We start from the raw sequence: 24,147 nt of genomic DNA on the forward strand, positions 1-24,147 counted from the left end.
CTGGCTCAGACTATCAAAGAAGTAACTAAGACTTGCTCTGTCTGCTCATTAAACAATTCTCAGAGCAGATGCCCTCTGGATTTAACCTCCCTAGTTCAAAGACATGGCTTTTACTATCTGGAAGAGGACTGGCAAGTAGATTTCACCCAGTTACTGCCATATCAAGGGTTTCAATACATTCTGGTTTTTGTAGATACTTTCATGGATGGATTGAGACCTTCCCTACCTGGACTGAAAAAGCCACTGAGATTAACATGGCCCTATTACACTAAAGAATTCCCAGATTTTGTCTTCCCTTGTCACTTCAAAGGGACAATGGACCTCCTTTGCCTCTGAGATTATTCAATAATCAGCCAAGGTCTTAGGAATCAAATTCTACTTATACTTTTCTTGGAGGCCCCAATACTCTGGGAAGGTAGAAAGAGCTCACTGGATCTTAAAATTACATCTTAAAAAGTCAGCCCAGGCAAATGGTTTATGAAACCTTATCTCGAAAATACCCAACATAAAAAAGAGCTGGTGGAGTGGCTCAAGTGGTAGAGCACCTACCTAGCAAGTGTGAGGCCCTGAGTTCAAACCCCAGTATTGTGAGGAAAAAAAAAAAAAAAAAAAAACAAGAGCTATGTCAGGAAACAACCTTACCCTAGAAAAAGGTTTTACCACTGGTCCTTTTTTAAAAAATTTAATTCTAAAACAGCTCCTGTTTCTTCTCTGGGACTCAATTCTTGTAGGCCTTGTATGGCTCACCTTTTCTTAGACATTTCTATTTGATCATCCTATTTGATGAGGAATAAACTTCACTAACAAAACATGTTATTGCTTTGAACAAATTTCAATAGACTTTAAAAGAATTTGGTCTTAAGGTCTTGCCACAACCAGGATGGCCAACCAGGCCTGGTTCTTTGGTGTTGAGAAAGATCTGTAAGAATAGTCAGACAATCTCATGATTAACTCCTCCCTGGAAAGGTCCTTTTCCTGTCCTCTTTCCATTCCTACAGCCATCAAGGTTCTTGGCATTTCAAGCTGGAACTGTCACAGTTAAGTTAAACCATGGAACTCACCACAGGAACTTCACCTCTAGGCACAAAGGCCACTTATTCTTGATAACCTTGATAAGACGTAAAGTACTCATTTCAAAAGAGATCCAGATCAGTAATTTTCACTATGTATTTGTGAAATTATCATCTTTTGTTTTACTTATTCCCATTTTAGAAACCAACTTTTTCCTAGACTGGGTTCAGCATTTTGCCAAAAGAATAAACAAAAATAATTGCTAGGTTTGTGTCTTACTGGCCACCTCCAGCATTTCTGGGTATTCCCCACTCCAGGAATCAGACCGGAAATTCCTCCAAATTCCCATACATGAGACAGCAGGACAACAGGTTGCTGAAAACCTCTTTAACATCTTAAAGGATACAGCAGCTCAAGGTGCAAGGGGCTACCTAATAACAGATTGGCCATCAGGTTGTTTGCAAAAGTGGCCCTGATATTCCACCCTTCCCTGAGTGCATTTCCTGTGCGACAAGTTTCACGCAGCATCTCCCATCAAGCATGGAACCCATTTCCCTTCCTCTAGCACCTGAGCTGCCCTCGTTACTGGTGTTGAGAACACAATGTAATGAAAAAGATGGAAGGAAGGGACTTCCTGTGCCTTTGCTTTTTTGTTCTTTTGGACCCCTGCTCCTTTATATAAGTGATCCTGGCTAATGCATGCAGGATGCATGGCAATCCTGTCCCGCTTTCTCAGCCAAGGCCTCAGACATGGATGAGAACCTTGCCTGATTAGTCACGCTGCTTAGCTGACTCACTGATTGTAGAGACAGGAACGCATCCTCTGAACACAGCCCAGAACTGCCCAGGTGACCCACAGACTCCTGAGCACTAAGTAGTTGTCATTTTAAGCCACTGAGTCTGGGGATAGTTTGTGACACTGCATTGCTGTGGCAAATAGATAACAGATACAAGGTATGTTAGGGGGAAATCCTAGCTAGTGCTTGACTCACCAAGGTGTGTGATCCAGGGACTGGATCTCCCAAAGGTGGTACATGTTTCTAACTTCCAGGAAAATGCTGTAAGGTTGTAGCAGGGCCTGGGGATCACACCTGGTGGTGGAATCAGTAATCTCTTTGGATCTCACATGAGAATTCTAACGGATCTGATCTATTCCCCAGAGATTCGGGCACTGGGAACTTACGGAAGCTGAGCATGAAGCTGGGGAAGAGATGTAACCCGCTAACCAGAGTCCTCCTTGAAGTCTACATTTTATAGGTATGCATTTTTATATGGTGAATGTGAATGAAGAACAAAGAACACACATGGCCTCAAATCTTGGATGAACCAAATGGGTCCCAAATTCTGCCTGGAAGTAGATTGAAGTGGGGGAGACAAGCTGAAAACCCATTTTATACTTCTCTGCCAAAAAAAAAGAAAAAGTCAAGGGAAGAGGTAACAGGGTCGTTGCAGGGATCTGCCAATCAGAGCATGGAAAACAAGGCACAAGTAAACCTTGCTCACTGCTCCACCTGCTGGTAGCATCCAGCTCATTTCTGTCTCTGTTCCTAGATTTACTTAAAGCAATCTCTAGGGTCCCACAGGTGTCCAGATTGTGCATGTGCCCCCAAACCTGCCTTGCTGCCCATCTCCATCAGGATGAGAAACTTAGCAATTGGCCACCAAATTCTGTCACCCAAACGTGTACTTCTCTTTCCATTCCACTCCCAGGCTCCCCACCTGGAATGTGATCACCTTTAAACTGAATCTGAGCTTGTCCACTGGACTGAAATGTCAATTCTGAAATCTTTCAATTCTAGTTCTTCCTGTATCTCCTCCTGGTCCCTCTCTTCCTATCCATGTCTCTTCTTTTGCTTCCAAGACTAGGTTTGGTACATACATCCCAAGGGCCCAAGTACTTTGGGCTCTCCATCCTGCCAGCCCAGTGTCCTCTGAGAGGCCCTCAAAGTCCAGGGCAAGAGGCCCCAGGCCTTCTGATGCTGGCCCAGTGGTGTGAGCCCATGGCGTCCTTCTTCTCCCCGTGGGCCCCTGGAGTGGACATAATGAGGACGTTCACACATCCTTGGTGGGTGTGCCTCCCCCAAGCTGTAGACACTGCTCCAAGGCTGTGACCACTTCTCAGTCAACCTGTGGGCTCAGCATCCCAGGGGTGCCCAGCAGCACTTTATTTAACAGGCCCACAGCAAGACAGGGGTGGCTGCAGAAAACCCAGGAAGTGCCAGGCACAGCCAGGCCACAGCCACCCAGGTTCCCACTGCACAGGGAGTCCCCGCTGGCTGGAGGGTGGGCTGAGGAGGTTTGGGCTGGAGCTCGGAAGCTGAGGTAGCTGGAGACCTGGGAGGTGACCTGGCTGCACCCAGGCCCTTCCCTCTTGCAGCTGAGCCACACGATCCACGCTCCAGCTGCAGCGGCCCTGGACCTTGACCTTGGTGGCATCTTGGGGCACAGCCTTCCGGAGTCTGTTTCCAGGCTCAGGCTGCAGAGGACTCAGCATGACCACTGTCACCAGGCTAGAGGCGAAATCATCCCAGAGCTGCGAGGACCCTCCCCAGCCTGCAGGTCGCTGAGTGCTCGCTGAGTAATGGGAACACAAGGCAAGGGTGTGGTCAGTGTTGCCGCACCCTTCCTGTTTCCTCTGCCCATTCTAGACCACCAGCACTGAGCTTGTAACCCTTCCCCATCGGGAAAAGAGGACATGTCATTTACTGGGACCCTTTCCCAGTTGGACTTCAAGGAGAAGGCCCTGGTGTGATCCCCTAAGGAGCATTTCAGATCTCCTCCATGGCTCACCTCAAACTTGCTCATGAACTCTGCAAAAATGCCAAAGAAGGCCTCAGAAGTGGTGGCTTGAGAATCCTCCCCAAAGAAGGCCAGTGCCTTGCTCAGCTCCTCCATGGCCTCCCGCTGCAGTCCGTCCAGCACCCGCAGTGTGGGTTGGGCTGTCTCCAAAAAGGACTGCAGGACTCGGTTAAGAAAACAGCCACTGCTGGGTATCCTCCCATCCTCCCTTGCTGGGATGTGACCCCAGACAGTGCCCTAGCTGTCCTATTCTCTCTCTGCCTTGGGCCTACTGAGGTCCTGTGTAAGCAGGGAGTGGTGTCCTGCTTGGTGGCCTGACCCACCACCTACTAAGCTCACCCTGGAATCTGTCAGGTCCAGCACAGCCTCTGTTACCCAGCTGATGTTCTCCCCACAAGGGGGTGCTCTTTGCCCTAGGACTCTGCTCAGAGGCCAGTGTCCCCATTTCCCTGACCACCCACTTATGGTGGCTCTCTCTATTACATTTTTTTTTTTTGGCTGTACTGGGGTTTGAACTCAGAGCCTGGTACTTGCTAGGAAGAAACTCTACCACTTGAGCCACAACCCCAGCCCTTTGGTACACCTCCACTCCATCTCAGCAAAGCCTCTTCTGTCTCTGTCTCTGTCTTTGTCTCTTTCTCTCTCTGCTGCTATGAGGTGAAAAGATGTCCCATTCCACCTCTCCTCTCACTAATGAGAAAACTGGGCCCAAAGAGAGTAAGGGACTTGCCCAAAGTCACACAGATAATAAGGAATTGAGTCAGAGCTTGGGCCTAGGTCTATCTGATGGGACAGCTCAAGTCCCTCTGCAGAGGGACCTTCCATCCTCCCTTCTGCCTTCACCTCCCAAGTAGTTGGAACTATAGGTGTGTATAACCATGCTAGTCTATGAGCACTTGGAATCTAAATATCCCAGGACAGAACCTCTTCCAGGTCCCCTGGGCACACAGCAGCCTATGTCTGAAATCTCTGCTGGGATCTTCAGTGGCCATTGGAGCCACAGCCAGCTCTACATAGCCATCTCAGGGTCCAGTCTGGCTGCTCAGAGGATACCGTCATGACCACAGCAAACCTGTCCTCACTGGAGGGGGACATGCTCTGGCAGGCCTCCTGAATCTCACTAATGGTACCATGGAGATCAGCCAGGTCACCGGTCAGGGCCCGTTGATTCACTGTGGGGAAGGGGACCACAGCCTATTAGGGCACATTTCTAGTGCAGGACAGCAAGCATCTGCCTCCCCACTCCTGCACCCAGCCTACCTTTGGCAGCCAGGGGCACAGTGGGCAGGTCCTGAGCAAAGCCCAGGAGTTCTGGAAAGTGCTGGCTCAGCGATTTGGCAAGGATGTGGAGGAAGGTGGACTTCCCATCCACTGTCTTAGTGGAGTTCAGCTGCAAGTGACCACAAAAACACAACTTTCTCCAGGACCCCACCAAGATTCCTGGTCACATGACCTCAGCTTCTCCTGGGCCAGTTCTTGGCTTTGGGCTTTTTTTTTGAGACAGGGTCTAGCTATGTAGCCCCAGCTGGCCCCAAACTCATGATCCTCCTGCCTTAGCCTCCCAAGTACTGGGATTACAGATATGTACCACCATGCCCAGCTAGTTTCTGGCTTTGATACTCTCTTTCCAACTTCTCTCCTTTTCAAGATGTCAGTCTTGCCAGGCACCAGTGGCTCATGCCTGTAATCCTAGCTTCTCAGGAGGCAGAGATCAGGAGGATCAAAGCAAATAGTTCACGAGACCATATCTTGAAAGAACCCACCACAAAAAAAATAGGGCTCATGGAATGACTCAAGGTGTATGCCCTGAGTTCAAACCCCAGTACTGAGAAAAAAAAAAAATCCTAAGGCTTGGCTGGTGAAGCCACAATCCCCCACTTTGCTGCAGTCACTTTTCCATTCACCACTCTGGGGGGGTGCCCTCCTGGGTCATGATGTCCTCTCCTCCCCTCTGTCACAACTTAGGCTTGACCTCCCAGCCTGATGGATAGAGATGGGTATTGCTGCCTGGCCCTCACCTCTGTCAGAAAGTTGATCTTGAAGCCAGTGGTCTTGTTCGTCTTGGGTTGTCCATCGTTGAGATAGTTACCCATGGCCAAGACAAACTGCGGGGCACAAGGTAGGTGCATGGTCCAGGTGCTCACCTTCCCCCCAGGTCGGAAGTCCCAGGGGACAGAGGAGCAGGTTAGGCAACCAGGGGGCAGATGCATTCAAACCTCCAATATCTTAGCAAGCTTCCTGCTATTTTTGAGCTCCAAGGATGCCTGTCGCAAGCACTCGAGACTGCCTCGGATCTCCTCGGTCTTCTCCTGTAGGGTGGCCTGGAAGTGAAGGCTGCGCAGGCGGGTCTTGTATTCCGGAACTGACAGCATCTGCCTCAAAGACAGTGCCAGGATTCATCCATTCATCCATTTTCCACCACACCGTGGGACCCACGGGGGACCCACTGCCCCACCTTTGGGGGGTTGAGGGGTGGGATGATGGAAAAGTAAGTAGGATCCCTAGGGACGCTGTCATCCTAGTTACCTTGGCCCTGGGTGGGAACGGGCTATTTAAGTATTAAAGTGGGACACAGAGGTCTGAGCAGGGTGGAGGTACAGAAGGGACGTGGGACAGAGGCAGCCCCCACCGCCACCCCTGTCCAGCCACAGCGGGAGCCCTTGGCTTTGAAGGAGAAGGGGGCGTCTCAGCCTAGGCACCTGCAGGACGAACTGGTCCGGCTCGCTGAGGCGGCCGGGCGCCTCTCGGAAGGCCTGGTAGCGCTGCTCCTCATCGGCGTCGGGCGCGAAGAGCAGGAGCTGCGCCAGGTGCGCGGGCTCCAGGCGCCGGGGCTCCATGCTCATGAGCGCCTGGCGTAACTCCGCGGGACTCAGCTTCAGGTGCGCTAGGAGGATGGCTGTGGGCGGGGCCGGGAGTGTGAGGCGGGGGCGGGCCCGGGAGGGGGCGGGGCCCGGCAAAAGAGTGGGGCTTTAAGATTGGCCACAGGCTACTGGGTGGAGCCAAGAGGTGGGCGGGGCCTTCTAAACAAGGGGGCGGGGCGGGGGCGGTTCCAGAGGCGGAAAAGGGCCTTGGGGACTGATCAGACTTAGCTGGTGAGCAGAAACCAAGAAGCTGAGTGGGGCTGGTGGGTGTGGGGAACTAGGGAAGGATCTGCAAAGGGCAGAGTAGAGAAGGTGGCTTGAGATGGGACCACAGCTGAGGGCGGGGCCAATAGGGGGTGGAGCCAATGTCAACCTCTGTGCCCAGGTGGGATTCCCTTAGCCTTGTGCTAGCCAGGTGACAGGTGTCTCGCCCCACATCCTAATCTCAGTCATCCACCCAGGTGGGTCCAAGGCTCTGTGGCCCAGAGGGCCACTGCCTGACTCCAAAAATCCCCCGGGGTTCCCTGGCCCCTCACAAGTGTTGTAGGCCTTCTTGTGGGACAGGATTTCCACCACCTCCTTCTTCCTGAATGGCTCAGGCCTGGGCACCGGCTCTGGAAGGGAAAATAGATAGTTTAATGCGGTTGGAGGTAGGCTGGGGCTACTGTGGCAGAGCCCAGGAGAGGTGTAGCCACAGCCAACCATAAAGGGCCCCCTTCCTCCCAGGCACCACCTGGACTAAATCAACTCCAAGCATCCATGCTCCCCTCATTCCTCAGTCTCCCACTTGGGGTCGCCCAGGTCCAGCCCATCACATTTCATCTATGTGGAATATTCATCCTCCCATTTCCATCTCCTCAGGTGCCCTCTCCCCTGGGCCCTGGGGGCTAAGCTGGCACAGCAATGAAAAACCAGCCACCTCTCAACCTTTCAGATGATTCCTGAATGGACAAGCCTTTTTCCTCCATCCTGGACCACCAGCCACACACACACAATAACCCTGGCTGCTTAGAATCCCATCCAACCACTACAGAAGATACCAGAAAGGGCTGAGGGGACAGAGATTGCAAGAGATATTTGTGGGCACCTTCTCTTTCACCCTATTCTGGCAGTGTGGCTTGCAGCAAATCACCTAGGAAGTGGAGGTGATCACTTTATCTACCTAGTAGTATTGTCAAGAGATTTGTGTAAAGTCAGCACCTGGCATTTGATCAACACAAAGTAAATACCAGCCATTATTATCTCCATTTTGAGATGGAAAAAACTAACCCAGGACTTGAAAGTTGGAAGACACATTAGGTAAATGTCCACAGTACAGCCCTCAGGGACTCTAAGCCTGAGGACACTACAGAAGGCAGTAAGTGGGGCAGCATGGTGTCTGGGCTTCCCCCAGGGCCATCGGGCCACTCACTCGCAGGTTTCTGGGTACCGAAGTGGAGTTCCAGGTCGAGGTATTTCACCATGTCACTCAGCTTGTCATAGTCAGAGTCCTCCCCAAGCTGCAAGGGAGCATGGGAAATTCAGAGTAAGAGGCACAGCAATAGCTAGACTGCCTTCCCCTGCTCAGCCCACCCTCTGATGGCTATTCTGGGGGTCCCTGGAGGGAGATCAGCCATCAGGCCCCGGGGATGAAGGCAAGAGCAGAAGACTGCAGATGAAGTTAAATCATCCAAGTTCTCAGGAGAGGAGTCATCTTTCCTTGGAGTCAATAATGTAGCCATTCTTCAAACTCTACAAAGAAGCTGGGCCAGAGGGCTTCTCTGCAATGGTGCTGTGAATGGGCTGATGCTAACCAAGGGGAAAGAAGGTAGCTGAGGAGTCTAGTCCTATTTTGAAGGTTCCTTTACAGGGAGTGAGTCCAATGTGGAGCTGCCCTAGACAGCTGAAGTAGCCAGGGGCTGGGAGCTGGACAGGCGGTGGAGTGAGGTAGGTAGAAAGTGACCATCTGAGGCTTAGACAGGGAGTGGAGAGAGGGCATTTGCCAAGAGAGAGACCCCAAAGGGAGGGCAGGTAGAGAAATGAAGTCTTGGGACATGGCTGGAGGGCAAGGAACCTGATACAGACTTGATTTTGGCCAGTGGAAGGACTACACTATAAACCGAAACTAGAGGACTCATCTAAAGCTGGTAGGAGTAAGGTCTCCGGGCACCCTGCATTTAGGTCTCTATTTGTGGCCTTGTCCTGCTGAGAAGCATCACTAGTAACATGGGAAGGCTCCCTGGAGAAATGGGCTGATACCATCTGGGATCTGAGGGCAGGAGACAGCCCTGAGGCCTGGGGGATGCAATGAGGAAAAAGAAACGTGCCTGCTCAGGGTGGATGTGTGTGAGGCATGCTTTTGGTCCCAAGAAGAAAAAAAGATAAAAGGTTGAAGCTGATGGTGGGCACTGGAAAGGAATAGCCCCCCAGGCCATATTGAAAGGAGTATGGTGTCAGACTAGTGTCTCAGACCTGTAATCCTAGGCAGAGTTTGGGCATGGTAGCACACGCCTGTCATCCCAGCTATGTGCAAAGTGTAGATAGGATATCCAGGCCAGCCTGGGCATAAAGGCAAGACCCTATTTGAAAATTAAAGAGTAAAGGGCTGGAGGCATGGCTAAAGAGGTAGAATCCCTGCCTAACAAATGTGAGGCCCTGAGTATTCCAGTACCTCCGAAAAAAATAGGAAGTGTGGTGTCCAAGAACTCTGTTCTCTCCCCTGAGCTGATCAAGCCCCACTGGGAATTCCATTTAGGGCCTGCTCTTTGGCAAGGTCATCCCCACTGGACTATTGAGTTAGAAAACACATTCTTGGGGGAACAACCTAAAGAAAGTTGAGAGGCAGAAGTTAGGAGTTTCATGATTCAAGGCCAGCCTGGGCAAAAAAGTTAGTAAGGACCCATGTCAACAAAACTAGCCAGTGATGGTGGTGCATGCCTATGATTCCAGCTACATAAGAGGCTGTAGGTAGGAGGATCATGGTCTGAGGCTGGCCCCAGACAAAAATGCAAGACCCTAAAAGAAAACCAAAGCAAAAAGGGTTGGGGATGTGGCACAAGTGGTAGAGTGTCTGCCTAGAAAGTGTGAGGCCCTGAGTTCAAACTCCAGAACCACCAAAAAATAAACAAACCAAAGAAATATAAATCCTGTTCATATTCCAGGTTGGTCAGTTTGTAGATAAAGGAATATTCTTGTTCTGTCTGATTTCAAGGGCCAGACAGAAAATGGCAAGGGAATCTTGAGGAGACAAAATTTCAGAGCAATACAAAGAAGGATGGTTAAGATTGTCCAACAGGAGATGGACAGCCTCAACAGGTAGTGAGTTCCCCATCACTCAAGGTAGTCAAGTATACACTGACGATATCGTGTGGGAGGAGATTCAAGCATCAAAGGAGAAAGGGAAACGGGTATGCATTTTAACCAGCTGCCTTTTGTTTTGTGTTTTGTTTTTGAGACAGGGTCTCACTATAGCCCAAGCTGGCCTTGAACTCGGGATTCTCATACTCTGCCTCCCAAGTGCTTCAGTTAGGATTACAGGGGTGTGTGGCTGCCAGCTGTCTCTCCTCTCTCTCCCTCTCTCTCTCTCTCTCCCTCTCTCTCTCTCTCTCTCTCTCTCTCTCTCTCTTTCCCCATTGTATTTTTGGCTCAGGGACACAGTCTGGCTTCCATGTGTGCATTGACCCCCCAGGATGGGCATGTTCTTGAGCTGGGCCTCCATTCCTCTCTGCTCAGGGTGACGTTGCAAGAGTCTGGGAGGATGAGTCTTTGCTGCGATTCTGGCCGCCACCCCTGCCGCAGTGCACCAGTGAGTGGGCCCCACGTTACCTACCTGACCCCAAATGGTGCCTTCCGAGTTCTCCACCTGCTCCCACCGCAAGCGCTTGACACTCATGTGGCTGGTCTCGCTGCGCCGGTGGCCCAGGCCCCGGGACAGCACGGGGGGTGCACAGGGCACGGGTGGGGGCAGGGGCGGTGGGGGAGGGGGCGGGACCGGGTGACTGAGTTGGGGGTGGGGCTTGGCTAGTGCCTGAGGAGGGCCCCGGGAACCGTCAGAGGGGCGGGAGCTGGGCTTGGGGTCGTGGAAGGGCAGGGGTGGTGGTGGCGGGGGGCTGAGTGGGGGCGGGGGAATGTGGTCAGAGATGGAGGAGTAGGTCAGGGAGCTGCCTTCCTCGCTGGTGCTGATGCAGTCGCTTGCGCTGCTCCGCTCGTTGGTCACAAAGCTGCCCTGGTCATCGTGAAAACTCATCTGATTGGGAGAAGGCAGATGAGAGGAAGGCGATGGGCCCACATGGACCAGAACGGGTGGCTATGGGTACGCCGTGGTGGGGGGGATGCAGAGTGGGCTAGCCTGGGGCTGAGGGTAAAAGAGCCTGAAGACAAGGAGAGGACAGCCCAAGGCTGTGGGCTGGAGAGCCTGACAAACTGTAGGATAGCCCAGGACAAGGAATGGACTGACCTGAAACAAGGAGTATGGGGTAGCCCCAGACAAAGGATGGGCTAGCCTGGGGAGAGGGAAAGGAAAGCCTAGTGGTTTAGTCTGAGATACTGAGTGGGATAGTCTGAGATAAGGAATGGGGTAACCTGAGACAGTATATAGGATAGCCTCAGGCAAGGGGCAGGATAGATTTTAACAGGGGATGAGGTAGCCTGGAGCAAGGAATGGATGGCTCCCGCCAGGGAGTGGGGTAGCCTGAGACATATTCTAAGACAGACCTGGGCACATGGAGAGATAATCCAAGGCAAACCCCAAGGGCAGAAGGTATCCTGAAGGACTCTGGGGACACTGTTCTTCAGTAGGTCCACACACCCCCTCCCCTTCTACCTTCCACACTGGCACACCCACCTCCTCGTAGTCATTTTCAGGGGTCAGGAAATCATCCACGATGGTGACCCGGGGGCCCAGCTGCTCGCTCAGCACATCCAGGAAGCGGTCTGCATCCCGGCTCCGCATAGGATGGGAAAACGTGAAGAGTTTCCTGCGGCTGGGTGGCCGCACAGGGTCTGGGCTCAGGGGACTGTCCGGACGGATAGGCCCTGGGCCTGGCTGCGGGGAGGGTGCCCTGCTGCTGTCCAGGCTGGCATAGGGGTGGGACTCAGAGCTGCTGGGGGAGGCCAGGCCCCCAGAGCACAGCGGGTCATAGCAGGGAGAGGGTAGGAGCCGTTCACTTGGCCATGAGACGCTGGACAGGGTCCTGGGCCCTGGGTAGGGGATAGAAAATGAGGACCCCTTTCAGCTAGTACCTGATTCCAGGCACAGGCTGGAAGGGAGGCCCTTGAGGGCAGGTCAGCTCTGTGTCCCAGGGCAAGCTACTTTCCCTCTCTGGGCACAGACCCTGGGCAATCTTGCCTCCCAGGCTTGAGTGGGAGGGAGCACCAATTAGCCCCAGGTCAGGCCAGACTCTAATTTATCTGGAAATGCCCCATCCTGGATTCACTGAACACAATCCAAGGGGTGCTGGGATTACAGGCACGCCCTACCATGCTCCACCCCTGGTCCTGCCTTCTGACTGCAGAGAAACTTATCTTTCCAGGTATGCCATTCACAGAGCAATGCAGGAGTCACGGGCTAACATGAGGACTTCTTTGGGGGGAAGCCCTTTTCTTTTGCAGATCCACAGTGGGGACAAAGGAGAGGCTGGGACAAGACTGACATTGTGGCTCCTACCATGCATGGAGGACTCTGGGGTTCCCCACGAGTCAGTCAGAGGGTGTGCCTGGGAGTGGGAACGACACCCAGACAGACAGACAGCCGAGAGGACAGAGGATGTGCCTGGGAGTGGGGACGACACCCAGACAGACAGACAGCCGAGAGGACAGAGGGTGTGCCTGGGAGTGGGGACGACACCCAGACAGACAGTCGAGAGGACAGAGGCCAGTGCCCCCTGAAGATCTGAGGCTAGCTGAGTCCTTACCTGCTGTGCCCATGAGGCTTGGACCTGGAGGGGAGGCCCGGGATTTGGACACGGTCCCCATCTTCCCTTTAAAGCTGCTGTTCAGTCGAGACTCAAGCTCTGCGTAGACAGCTGACATCTGGTGGGATGGGGTGGGAGGCCAATCAGAGGTGAGTCCCACCCACTCCCACTGTCCCCACATGGACCCAACATGGTCTTGGAGGCCAGGCGTGGGTAGTCTGTCCCAGCCAGAAAAAAAACACCAGCATGCCGTGCTCTGGGGTCCCCTGAATCTCACCTGATGGGCCACCCATTGCCCACCCCTCACTGCACCCCTGGAAGGCAAAAAAAAAAAGTCTTACCATCTTGGGGTTGGGAGTCTCAGGGAGGGAGGTGCCATCACCAGCCTGGCGCTCCCCTGGGATCAGAGGAAGAGGCATATCAGGGCAGTCGCCGAGACCTTCCGGGAGGGTGCCACAGAGCTCCACTTAGTACATCTGAGCTTTCAGGCTCAGGCTCCAGCCCAGACCCAAGCCAGACCCAACAGGCCTCACAGAACCAGGAGCAGCTCCACTCAGCCCACCCACCCCCATCAGTCCCTGTCATTCCTCATCTCACCAAGCCCATTGTGCAGGAGGGGAAACTGAACCCAGCCTTTCCATCCGGGGCCTTACCGCAGCTGAGGCTGGACTCCAGGCCCTGGGAGTGGAGGCTGCGGCGGCAGATGGAGGAGGCCCTAAGGGAGCTCCGTGGTTGGGGTTCTGGTGTGGGTTCTGGTGTGGGCTCCGGCTCCAGTTCCAGCTCAGACTCAGGCTCTGCTGTGGGATATGCAGGGAAGGCTGGGGACCTGTCCTCTCAGCCTCCACAGGTAAGGAGAGCAAGGGTAGACATGTCTGCACTCCAGACCACAGAGCCTTCTCTGCTTGTGTCTAGGGTAACTGTTTAGGGGAAGTCCTGAGGACAGAAACCAGGTGGCCGGAGCACCTGGGAGCAGCCAGCCTGAGCACAGAGGACAGAGTGGAGGCCCCAGCTGTTCCCAACAGGACACCATGTTTTCAGGGTCTCAACACCCTGTGTTCGGATCAGTGCGGCCCAAACAGGCTGGTAGAGTAAAATGAAAGGCTCCAGGCCCAGGCAGATGTGTGTGCATGGGCTGCCCAGCTTGGTCCCTGAGCTGCTTCCATTTTCTTTCTTTTTTTTGTGGTACGAGGCATTGAATCCAGGGCCTCCAGCATGCTGGGCAGATGCTCTGGACTTGTTTTATTTTTAGTTTTTTGAGATAGGGTCTTAAATGTTGCCCAGGCTGGCCTTAAAACTTTTTTTTTTTTGTGGTACTGGGGTTTGAACTCAGGACCTACACCTTGAGCCACTCTACCAGCCCTTTTTTTTTGTGATGGGTTTTTTTCGAGGTAGGGTCTCACTAACTGCAAGCCTCCTGAGGGACTCCTGCGAAAGCTAGGATTACAGGCATGAGCCACTGGTGCCTGGTTGACCTTAAACTCTTAATCCTCCTCCCTCAGTCTCCCAAATATCTGAGATTACAGGCATGTACCACAACCCCTGGCTTGGGCTTCTTGCTAAAGTCCACAGCCTTTCCTCAGGAAATTGTGGGTGCCTAGGACTAGGGACACTGGGCACACAAGGGTCAGCAAAAATCAGACCTGTAAGGATTGCTCCAGCCAGTGTAGGGTGTCCGTAGTAGGTAAAGCCACAGGGCTCCCAATACTTGTTATTCACACAGCCTCAGGGATGAAGTCATGGTTTGAAGGGCACCAGGAGGGGTACACTCTAATAGGTAACCAGCGGTGGGGAAACCAGGCTGCATGTGACCCGGCAGACTCACATATGTGCTTCTGTGCACCAAAGCCCATCAGCCAGGATGACCCACAGGCCACAACCCAGCCGGCAGGTGCAGGTCTATCAGTAAACAGCAATTGCACGATTTTCTTGACCTGTGACACATTTCCCAGGGTGTAAGGTACTCCTACTGAAATAATTCCCATTTTGTGCACGAGAAGCCTGAGATCCCAGGCAGTTAGGCAGGGTGTCTGAAATTCTCAGGTTTTGCCGTGTGTGCTACATCAAGGCCAAACTAGGTAGCCATACCCTCAGCACCAAGTCCGGGCCAAGCTCCCGTGTGTTGAGCACAGATTTGCCTGGCACACCTTTGTGTGGGAGGGCAGGTGTACAGCTTCACAGGTGAGAGCAGGGATATGGCTGGTCCCCTGGGGGGCAGGGCAGCTGTTTACCTGTCATGGCCGTGTAGCCCAGGAAGCATGCGATTTTCTCCTGGCAGAGCTCCTGTTCCTCATACGTCAGGAGCTGGTAGATAAACTGCCACAGCACCTGTTTGGCAGGGGTGTCTAGCACAGGGTAGACGTCGACAATGAGGGTGTCGATATTCCTATGGAGGATACAGAAGCAAGGGGTTCATTACTCAGGGGCTCCCTGTGGGGGTGGGGTTGTCAAGGATGTAGGTTGTCACACTACAGAATTCAGCTCATGCCCTGCCCCCCCCCTCAAAAAAGACAAGAGCAGTGGACAGGATTCAGGGACAGGCTTGCTCACACTCAAATCCCAGCTCCACCACTCACCAGCTAAGTGACCTTTCTCAAGTTACTTAACTTCTCTGCCGAAGTTTCCTTGTCTATAAAATGTGGATAAAAATAGCATGTACTACACAAAGCTGTTGTGGAGATTAAAATACATGAAAGGTATTGGGAGCTGGGACTCACTGTATCAGGGAGCAACCGATGATGGCCTGTAGGCTAAAATCTGCTGCCACCTGTTTTTATAAAGAAAGTTTTGTTGGGGATGTGGTTCAATGGTAGAGCACTTGCCTAGCACACACAAGGCCCTGGGTTCAATCCCCAGCATGGAAGGAAGGGAGGGAAGGAAAGAAAAAAAAAGGAGGGAGGGAGGGAGGGAGGAAGGAAGGAAGGAAGGAAAGAGGGAGGGAGGGAGGGAGGGAAAGGAAGGAGGGAGGGAGGGAGGGATTATTGAAACATGGTAACAGCCACAAACAATTGTCTTCATTTTGTCTATTACCCAAAAAAAAGCCCAATAAAACAAAAATGGAGAACTGGTAGAGTGTAAAGTGGCTCAAGTGGTAGAGCACCTGCCTAGCAAGCATGAGGCCCTGAGTTCAAACCCCAGTACTACCAAAGAATAAACAAATAACTATGTAAAACAAAAGTCGAAAAAGGGTATGAACAGGTAATTTAGTGAGGGACACAGAAAAACAGCATGAGTATATTAAAAGATACTCACAATAATTAGTAATAAAAGAAAGACAAAATAATAGGATATCATTTTATGACTAAAAAAAACTACCAAAAATAAAAAAACTGGCCAGCGCTAGTGGCTCACACCAGCCATTCAGGAGGCAGTGAAGAGGAGGATCATGGTTTGAAGTCAGCCCAGGCATAGTTTGCAAGACCCTATCTTGAAAAAAAATCCATCACAAAAAAGGGCTGGTGAAGTAGATCAAGGTGAAGGCCCTAAGTTCAAATCCCAGTACCGCCAAATAATAAAATAAAAAGCTGGACCCTCAGGAATTTGTTCGCAGTATATATTAAATACATAGAATTAAATGGGAACAAGAGCTAAGCACACGCTACTCGAGAAAAAGTCATACAGGAAAGACGACCTATGATTCCATCACATAAAACACCATTCTTTTTTCAAGAATACCTTTAAATGTAAGGATGGCGGACTGGTGGCCAGCACAGCGAGAAAAAGTGGAGCCAAAAGGGAATGAAAAGTAGAGATAGAACACATGTCAATCCCTGGACTAATGGATGAGTAAAATATCATGGTGTATCCATGCAATAGAATGTATAAAACTTGGATAACCTTGAAAAATATGCTAAGTGGAAGAAGCCAGATATAAAAACTCACATATTATTGATTCCATTCATAGGAAAGTCCAAACTAGAAAAATCTGTAGACATAGAAAGTCGAGTAGTCATGGCTTAAGGTCAGGTGATGGCGATAAAGGAGTGTGGACAGGAGTGTCACAGTGAAAGGGGATTTAAACTCAGGGCCTCACACTTGTTAGGCAGGCACTCTACCACTTGAGCCTCCAGCCCTATTTCATCTTTTTTTTTTTTGAGATAGGGTCTTGAGAACTATTTGTCCTGGCTGTCTTCAAACCTCCATTCTCCTGATCTCTGTCTTCCCAGTAGCTAGGATTTCAGGCATGAGCCATCGGTGCCTGGCTTTTTAGGTTTCTTTTTTATGTGATGAAATTCTAGGATTGACTGTCGTCATGGTTGCATGCAAAAATCACTGAACTGTACACTCCCAGGGGTGAATTGTACAGATGTGAATTATATCTCACTCAAAGTGTTTAATCAAAACTAAAGGGAATGGATTCGTGAGGGGCTTGGCACAGACCATGTTAAATTATCTTGTGGAAGAGGAGGGTGATGAATACAGCCTACTGCAGTTATGGGGCAAAGACAAAGACCCCCACCCCGATCCCAAGGGCCTGACCTGTGACAAGTGCCCACAGTGGTGGCTTTCATAAAAAGTCCCACCAACCATCCCTGTCTGCCTCACTTCACAGAGAAGAGGATGACCTACCCAAGGTCACGTGGCTGGGAGGTGTTAGAGTTGGGGTTTGTTTTGGAACATCCCTGCCACCCCCTCCTCCCTGAGCCCTTGGACCCAGCTACTGCCTCCATGAAGCCTCCCCGCTAGAGAAAAGGGCTGAAGAGGCACAGGCAGGGAGCCCAGGATGGTGAGGACCTGGGGCCCATCAGGACAGGTCCCCAGCCACCTGTGCTGGAAGAAGCTCTCGAGGGCCCGGCAGACCCCATAGCGCTCAGGAGGCGTGAGCAGGTGCTCCAGCTGCTGGCTGAAGGTCCTCCCCTGGACCCGGATGCTGGAGGGCAGGATCTCGGCCACCCACTGCAGGGAGGTGAGCGCTGACGTCGGGTTGGGGGAATCCAAGGAATCAGAGTCTGTCAGGACCACAGGCAAGGGAGGCACGGGTCACCCAGCGTCCCCAGGCCAGGTGCAGTTTCCCTGGCAGCTGGGAACTAGCAGCCTCCTGAGCTGGCTGTGTGTCCCTGCAGCTGGGGACAGGGATGGAGGCGGATCCCTGAGCAGCATCTGAATGCTGCGCGCTGGGGGTGGGGGTGAAACTATGGCGCCACCTAGGGGCATCAGGTTTGAGGAAAGAGCACAGCCCTCCAGATTGCTAAATCCCACTGCTGTGGCATGGGGGTCTCACCGCTAGCGAACGGGACGAGCCCTTCCTCCACCACCAGCGTGGGCATCGCGCCACTGCCCTGCAGCATGGACACCACCTTGTCGTGGGAGCAATTCCTGCCAAGTAGACATGGCTCAGGAGGGCCCAACAAGTGAGCCCTGTCCATAGCCACCTGCCAAACCTCCCTGTCCTGCAGGAAGAGGCCACACAGCAAGTCCTGGACTATCCAGAGTTCCTGCCTCTCCTGCTCATTCAGGAGAATCCCAGGCTTCAGGGGGCTTGGACTGCTGCTGTCCCAGGCCTGGCCTTCCCAGGCATAGAAGAAGCAATACCCATGTCACCCCCAGGTAGAGCTCCCCTCTCCAGAGCAAGACACAGATGGTCCCTCCCATTCTATGACCCTAGCATGGAGCTGGATATTTTCTGGTTGGGAGGATGACTGCGGTCTTGACCAGGTGAACGGACAGATTCAAGAGTTCTCACTGTACTGGGCACCAGTGTTTCATGCCTATAATCCCAGCCACTCAGGAGGCAGAGATCAGGAGGACTGCAGTTTGAAGCCAGCCTGGTCAAATAGTTTGAGAGACCCTATCTCAAAACTACCCAACATAAAACAGGGTTGGTGGAATGGCCCAAGTCGTAGAGCACCTGCTTAGTAAGCATGAGGCCCTGAGTTCAAAACCCACTGTGCCAAAAAAATAAATAAATAAAAAAGAATTCTTTCTGTACAAGGATAGACACTGGGGACCAACAGATCAGAGATCAGGACCATGGCTAGGGTGTCCCAAGAGGCAGGAATCTTGGGGGATGCTCATCTCCAAGCTCTGGTGAGCCCTGTGGCCTCTAACCTCATGTCCAATCCATTGAGGAAAAGGATCCGGTCACCCGACTTGAGGGCGGCACTGTCAGCTGGACTGCCTGAAAGCAAGAAGAGAGGGTGCTAGTCAGTGGGGCAGGATCTCTCCCTGGAGCTGGTGGGCCCCATCCTGCCCTGGGAGTCAGATGCTGCTTTCCTATTTCTTTGTTGTTGTGGTGGTACTGGGATTTGAACTCAGGCCTACACCTTGAGCTGCTCCACCAGCCCATGATGGGTTTTTTCGAGATAAGGTCTCACAAACTATTTGCCTGGGCTGGCTTTGAACCTTGATCCTCCTGATCTCTGCCTCCCGAGAAGCTGGGATTACAGGTGTGAGCCATTGGTGCCCAGCCTGCTCTCCTATTTTATGGGTAAGAAACAAGACTCCAAGCCATCCTAGAAATGGTAAAGGACTCACCTTTAAGCATGAATTTCATCTGCAAACCAACCAGAACCCACACCCAAGCACCTTCTCTATGGGGCTGTCAAACTCCGGGCCACTATTCACCCACTCCAATCACCCCAGTACCAGGCACAGGCAGTAGGACAGCCCCTAGACTTCAGAACCCCCCTGAAATTGTTCGAACGGATCAATACTGAACCTCATAGCCTGCCTTCCTCATTCCTTCCAGGGAAACCCACATTAAAGGCTCTTGTGTACATTTTACCTGTGTGTGGCATCCTGTGCCCTCTCCTCCTGGGATCTGTGAGTAACAAACCAGGCAAGGGCTCTAGTACTCAGCCATGCCCTCATTCCTTTTGCTTTTAGTTTGCTTTTCAGATTGGGTCTCAGGTCAACTTTGTCTAGGCTGGCCTCAGATTGTGATCTTCCTACCTCTGACTCCCAAGTAGCTGGGATTACAGGTGTGAACCACCACACCCAGATTCCAGTGGCAATTATCTCCTGACTTGTCAGCCTCACCATATATGAATAATAATAAAACCTGCATTAAAACACAGGGGGCTGGCTGCAGTGGCTAATGCTTATAATCCCAGCTACTCAGGAGGCAGAGACCAGGAGGACTGTGGTTCCAGGCCAGCCCAGCGGGCGGAGGGAGATGTTATCGAGATCCAGTCTCAACCAACAAGCTGGGCATGGAAGTACCGCATCTGTAGGTAGAAGGGTCACAGACAAAGGACAGCCCCATGCAAAAACTCAAGACCCTGCCTGAAAAATAACTGAACCAAAAAGGGCTGGGGCCGGGGCTCACAAGTGCAAGACCCTGAGTTCAAAACCCCAGTACCACAAAAGAAAAGGATGGAAGGGAGAGAGGGAAGGGAGGAAAGAGGGAAGAAAGGGAAGGGAGAAGAAAGGGAAGGGAGGAAAGAGGGAAGAAAGGGAATAAATTCCTTTTATTTAATCCTATTTTATTTGGTAGTACTGGAGGAAGGAGGGAAGGAAGGAAGGGAGGGGGGAGGGAGCGAGATAAAGGAAGGAAGGGAGAAGGGAGGGAGGGAGGAAGAGGGAGGGAAGAAAGAGGGAAGGGAGTAAGGGAAGAAAGGGAGGGAGGAAGGGAGGAAGGAGGAAAGAGGGAAGGAAGGGAAGAAGGGAGGGTGCGAAGGATGGAAGGAGGGAGGAAGAACACATGGGAGCAGCTAACTGCTGGTCTGCCATGGTGGTCCTGCAGATCACATCTGGAAGGGAGGCTACAAACTTAGCTCCTATGGATACAGGATTTTCCTTTCTGTCTTTTGTCATTACACCAAAGTTGCTTTGGAAACAAGTAGGAGAAATGGCAAATTATTAACAAAAATATGCTCTCGGATTTGAGAAGTTCTGAAGGCTGGCTGAACAGAAAGGGGAACAGACAGGGAAGACTTCCTGAGATAGGTGGGATGGAAGGAAGATGGTTTCCAGGGATTAGCAAGGAGGAGAGGGTGACAGTGGTGGTGACAATCCAGTGGCCTCCCTGGAAGGGAGGGCAGATCACCAGGCCAGGAATCAGGAGACTCCAGAGTCTCATCCTTGTCTTGGCACAGTCTCTTTAGGCCTCAGTTTCCCCATTTGTAAAAGATCCTTTTGGAGCATCCGTTGGTTTCTTTCTTCCTTTTATTTAATCCTATTTTATTTGGTAGTACTGGAGTTTGAACTTGGAGCCTTGAAATTGCTGGACAGGAGCTCTACCACTTGAGCCACACCCCCAGTCCTTTTTGCTTTAGTTATTTTTCAGATAGGGTTTCACTTCTGCCTTTGGGCAGAAGTGCAAAGCCACTGAAGCTTGTTCCCACAAGTGAAGAAAGGACCAGACTTCAGCAGGGGTACTGATGGGGTATACCCATCCTGTTGACACAGGAGCACTGTGCTCAGGTTCTGGGAGGGGATGGATGCAGGACAGAGCAGATGACCACCCTGTGGAATGATTTTAGGAGGCAGGGTTCAGTTCAGTGTCAGGTGTCTTCCCCACCATGGAAATGAGTACTCCCTTCCCAGGCCCTGCCTTCTTCAAGATACCCTGATTCCAGGAGCAAGAAAGGGCAGACTGGGTGGCAGGAGGAGAGAGATCCAGATTTGGCAGGTTCTGAGGCCTGGCCACCTCTCAGAGTCTGGCTTCCTGGTGAGTTCCCAATCCACACTGGGCTCTCTGCACCAGGAATGATTGTAGCACAGCCTGGGCAAACACCAGCTCTATCCTGGCTGTTCAGGGAGGGCGGCCAGTCCTCTTTGTGGACAAGGAACAACCTGGATAAGGGGCGGGTGAGGAGGGTAGCACGAGGAAGACTTGGAGTGGAGATGCCCAACCCAGGCCTCTGGCTTATTTGGGACACACAGAAGAGACAGGCTGCCTAAGGTTGGTACCTGGGTGGGTGGGGGTTGGGGGGGCATTGCTGAGAAGCAGCCTGACTGGACAGAATTACCCAGGAGGGCTACAACAAGGTCCTTCACCCGATCCTGGGCCTTAGAGACTCAAGACACTCCTCACCAGGCAGGACAGACTCGATCCAGACAGGCCCATGGCCGCGCAGCGTGAAGCCAAAGCTCTTGTTGCCCTTGTAGACTCGGACGGTCCTGGGGAGAAGGAAGGGATGGGAGTTGGAGGTGGGGGGAGAAGAGGACCAGGACACAGGGGATGAAGATGTCCCCTGTCAAGTTTCTCTTAACCTCCCCTGCTTTGCCAGGTGCCCCACCTCCCGAGCGAGCGCGCTCTCCGCCCAGGTGTCCATCCCGGCTCGTGCCCCCGCGCGCGCCCCCGCGTACCTGCGCGCGCCCCCGGGGCCGGCGCGGCCGCCCAGCAGCGAGGCGGCTTTGCGCGGGGGTGGCTCGTCGGGGCGGCGCGGCGCGGCGCTGGCGCGCGTGGACACCAGGAGGCGCTCGGGTCGCTCCTCGCTGCGGCTCCGGCGCAGCCTCTGCGCGCCCTGCGCCCGTCGTGCGCGACACAGCTTGCCCAGCAGCCCCTGGGACACCACCTCGTCGAAGCGCGCCCGGTGCTTCTTGGGGATGAAGATCCTGAGGGCGAGAACCACAGAATAGGGGCGCGCCCCTGACCGCCATCGCGATCAGAGCCCCCCAAAAGCGTCTCCTGGCTGGGGTGGGGGGCTCTCCAGCTCCTCCCCACGGGTGACCCGGGAATCTTGTCTCCCACTTCTGTGCCCAGACTTGGCGCTCCCAACCGGCCTGGGTCACACCAGGACTGGGAAAGTCAAGTTGACTGCCCGACTCCCCACCCCATTACTCTAACCTCTGCGGGCCTCAGTGCTCCCAAGGCCAGTTCTCCTCCTGCCTGCCTTCCATTTCCAATCTGCCCCCATTCCCTCCTCTTATGCCCTTGCACCCTCCCCGTCAAGCCCCAGCCGGGGATTCCCATATTCTCCCCTACTTGTTTCCAGGTGACTCTCCTGGAGAAAAAAATGCAGCCCCTACCTGCCCAGGGTCTGACTTCCCCAACCTTCTTCACACCTCCACTCTTCTCCTTGCTTCTCCCACGAGCCCGGCTACATTGGTCACCTTGAGTCCCACCTCCAAGCTTTTGCCTCCACCTGGTCTACTCTCTTTTTCTCTTTGTTAAACTGAGCTCTCCTTCCACATTTCACATTGGTTTCTCTCTCTTTCTCTCTCTCTCTCTCTCTCTCTCTCTCTCTCTCCAATACCAGTGTTTGAACTCAGGGCTTTGAACTCTACCATTTCAGCCATGCCCCCCACTCAGCCCTTTTTTTTTCCCCAGATAGGATCTCATGTTTTTACCTGCAGTCTTTGGACTCTGATCCTCCTACCCTCTCCTCCTGAGTAGCTGGGATTACAGACTCATGCCACAAAGTCCAGTTTGTTTGTTTAGATAGCGTCTTGATTTCTTCTTCTTCTTCTTCTTCTTCTTCTTCTTCTTCTTCTTCTTCTTCTTCTTCTTCTTGCTCCTTCTCCTCCTCCTCCTCCTCCTCTTCCTCCTTTTTCTTCCCTGGCTTGAAACTGTGATCCTCCTATCTCTGCCTCCCAAGTAGCCTGGTGTGTACCACCATGCCTGGCCCAGCTTCCTTTCAATTTAATCTTACTGTGTTTAGTGAGAACCTGCCATATGTGTCAGCCAGACACTGAGGCTCAAAAATGGAGGGCCTGTGGCTACTGCTTGCCAAGGAGTTACCCTGGAAGTGGTGTGTGGGGGGAGGCATGGTCCCCATGCATGGTTCACATCCTGAATCCTGGGTGTCTGTGTGTCTCCTCTGGAAGCTCTCTGAGAATTGGGTATGTACTTGGGCCGTGGGCAACCATGATGGGCTGTGGTTTGGCAGCTGGAATGGACTCAGTACAGGGGATCTGTGGTGGTCCAATCACATCTTTGAGTAACAGCAGCAGCTAACATCCCAGTGAGTTTCACCATCCCTGGCAGAAGATTCTGAAGCACAGAGGATTTGCACCTTTCCGGGGCTGGCCCTCAGAGACCAGCCTTCTTCGTCTCAGCACTGTGGCCTCCCTGGCGGCCTCCCAAACACTCCCTTCCTTGTTCCTCATACCAGGAGCCAATACCAAGGGCATCATGGGGAGCAAGGAGCAGGGGAGCCTTGCAGCCAGCTAAAATATAACCCCCCAAGTTTCTCTGTGCCACCCCTACAATTTCCCCAGCTTCTGTAGGGAAGTTTAAAAGGCTGGGCAGGCAGAATCAGCTTCCTGGTGGGATGAAAGGGGTGTAGGGTTCCCAGCACGTTATGTGCTGGTCCTGCCCCACAAGGAGCTCTGATCGCAGATCAGATGACCAGGAAGCCAGAATGAATGGGTGCCCACCCGCAATGACTTCCACCAATCTGGAGCCTCAGCCTCAGCAACCAGATGCTCACCCAAGTCTCCAGAGTCCGACGCCTCCATCTGCCTGGCCTGCATGCTCCCTACACCCTCCTAGTCCTCATGCTTCATGCCCAGGGAAAGGACAAGCCCAGACTGCCCACCTCACACTCAAGCCCAAGTCTCTGCAAGGCATCTCACACACCCATCCCCAGAGTCCACTCTGTACAGGGGCCAGGTGATCAGCACAGTTCAACCTTCCAGCAGCAAGTAGAAAAGGCCTTGTCCCCCGGTGGGAACCAGGCTGAGTCACCAACTGGGCAGGT

The 24,147-nt window shown here is 52.7% G+C and overlaps 1 protein-coding gene across 1 annotated transcript; it reads right to left on the bottom strand.

The window, feature by feature from the left end:
- Nucleotides 1-967: 967 nt before the first annotated feature.
- On the bottom strand, nt 968-23,920 carry LOC109685318 (delphilin). Its single transcript, XM_074075365.1, has 21 exons — nt 23,841-23,920; nt 21,812-22,060; nt 21,537-21,622; nt 18,608-18,677; nt 17,781-17,875; nt 17,325-17,508; nt 14,791-14,945; nt 13,216-13,359; nt 12,904-12,959; nt 12,563-12,680; nt 11,494-11,849; nt 10,480-10,896; nt 8,083-8,170; nt 7,208-7,285; nt 6,510-6,706; nt 6,027-6,182; nt 5,829-5,915; nt 5,071-5,200; nt 4,864-4,982; nt 3,802-3,966; nt 968-3,585 (listed from the first exon to the last, which is right to left on the bottom strand). The coding sequence occupies exons 1-21, from the start codon at nt 23,918-23,920 to the stop codon at nt 3,514-3,516; spliced, it is 3,102 nt and encodes a 1,033-aa protein (XP_073931466.1). The 3' UTR covers nt 968-3,513.
- Nucleotides 23,921-24,147: the final 227 nt, after the last annotated feature.

Source organism: Castor canadensis, chromosome 6 (assembly GCF_047511655.1).
Source record: "Castor canadensis chromosome 6, mCasCan1.hap1v2, whole genome shotgun sequence".
Lineage (NCBI taxonomy): Eukaryota > Metazoa > Chordata > Mammalia > Rodentia > Castoridae > Castor > Castor canadensis.

Coding starts and splice junctions, on each gene's coding strand:
- LOC109685318 (XM_074075365.1), bottom strand. CDS start 23,920: ATGCAGGCCAGGCAGATGGAGGCGTCGGACTCTGGAGACTTGGGTGAG. Junction 13,360..14,790: donor GGGCTACACGGCCATGACAG/GTAAACAGCTGC, acceptor CATATCCCACAG/CAGAGCCTGAGTCTGAGCTG. Junction 3,967..4,863: donor GGTTTGCTGTGGTCATGACG/GTATCCTCTGAG, acceptor CGAGTCCTGCAG/TCCTTTTTGGAGACAGCCCA.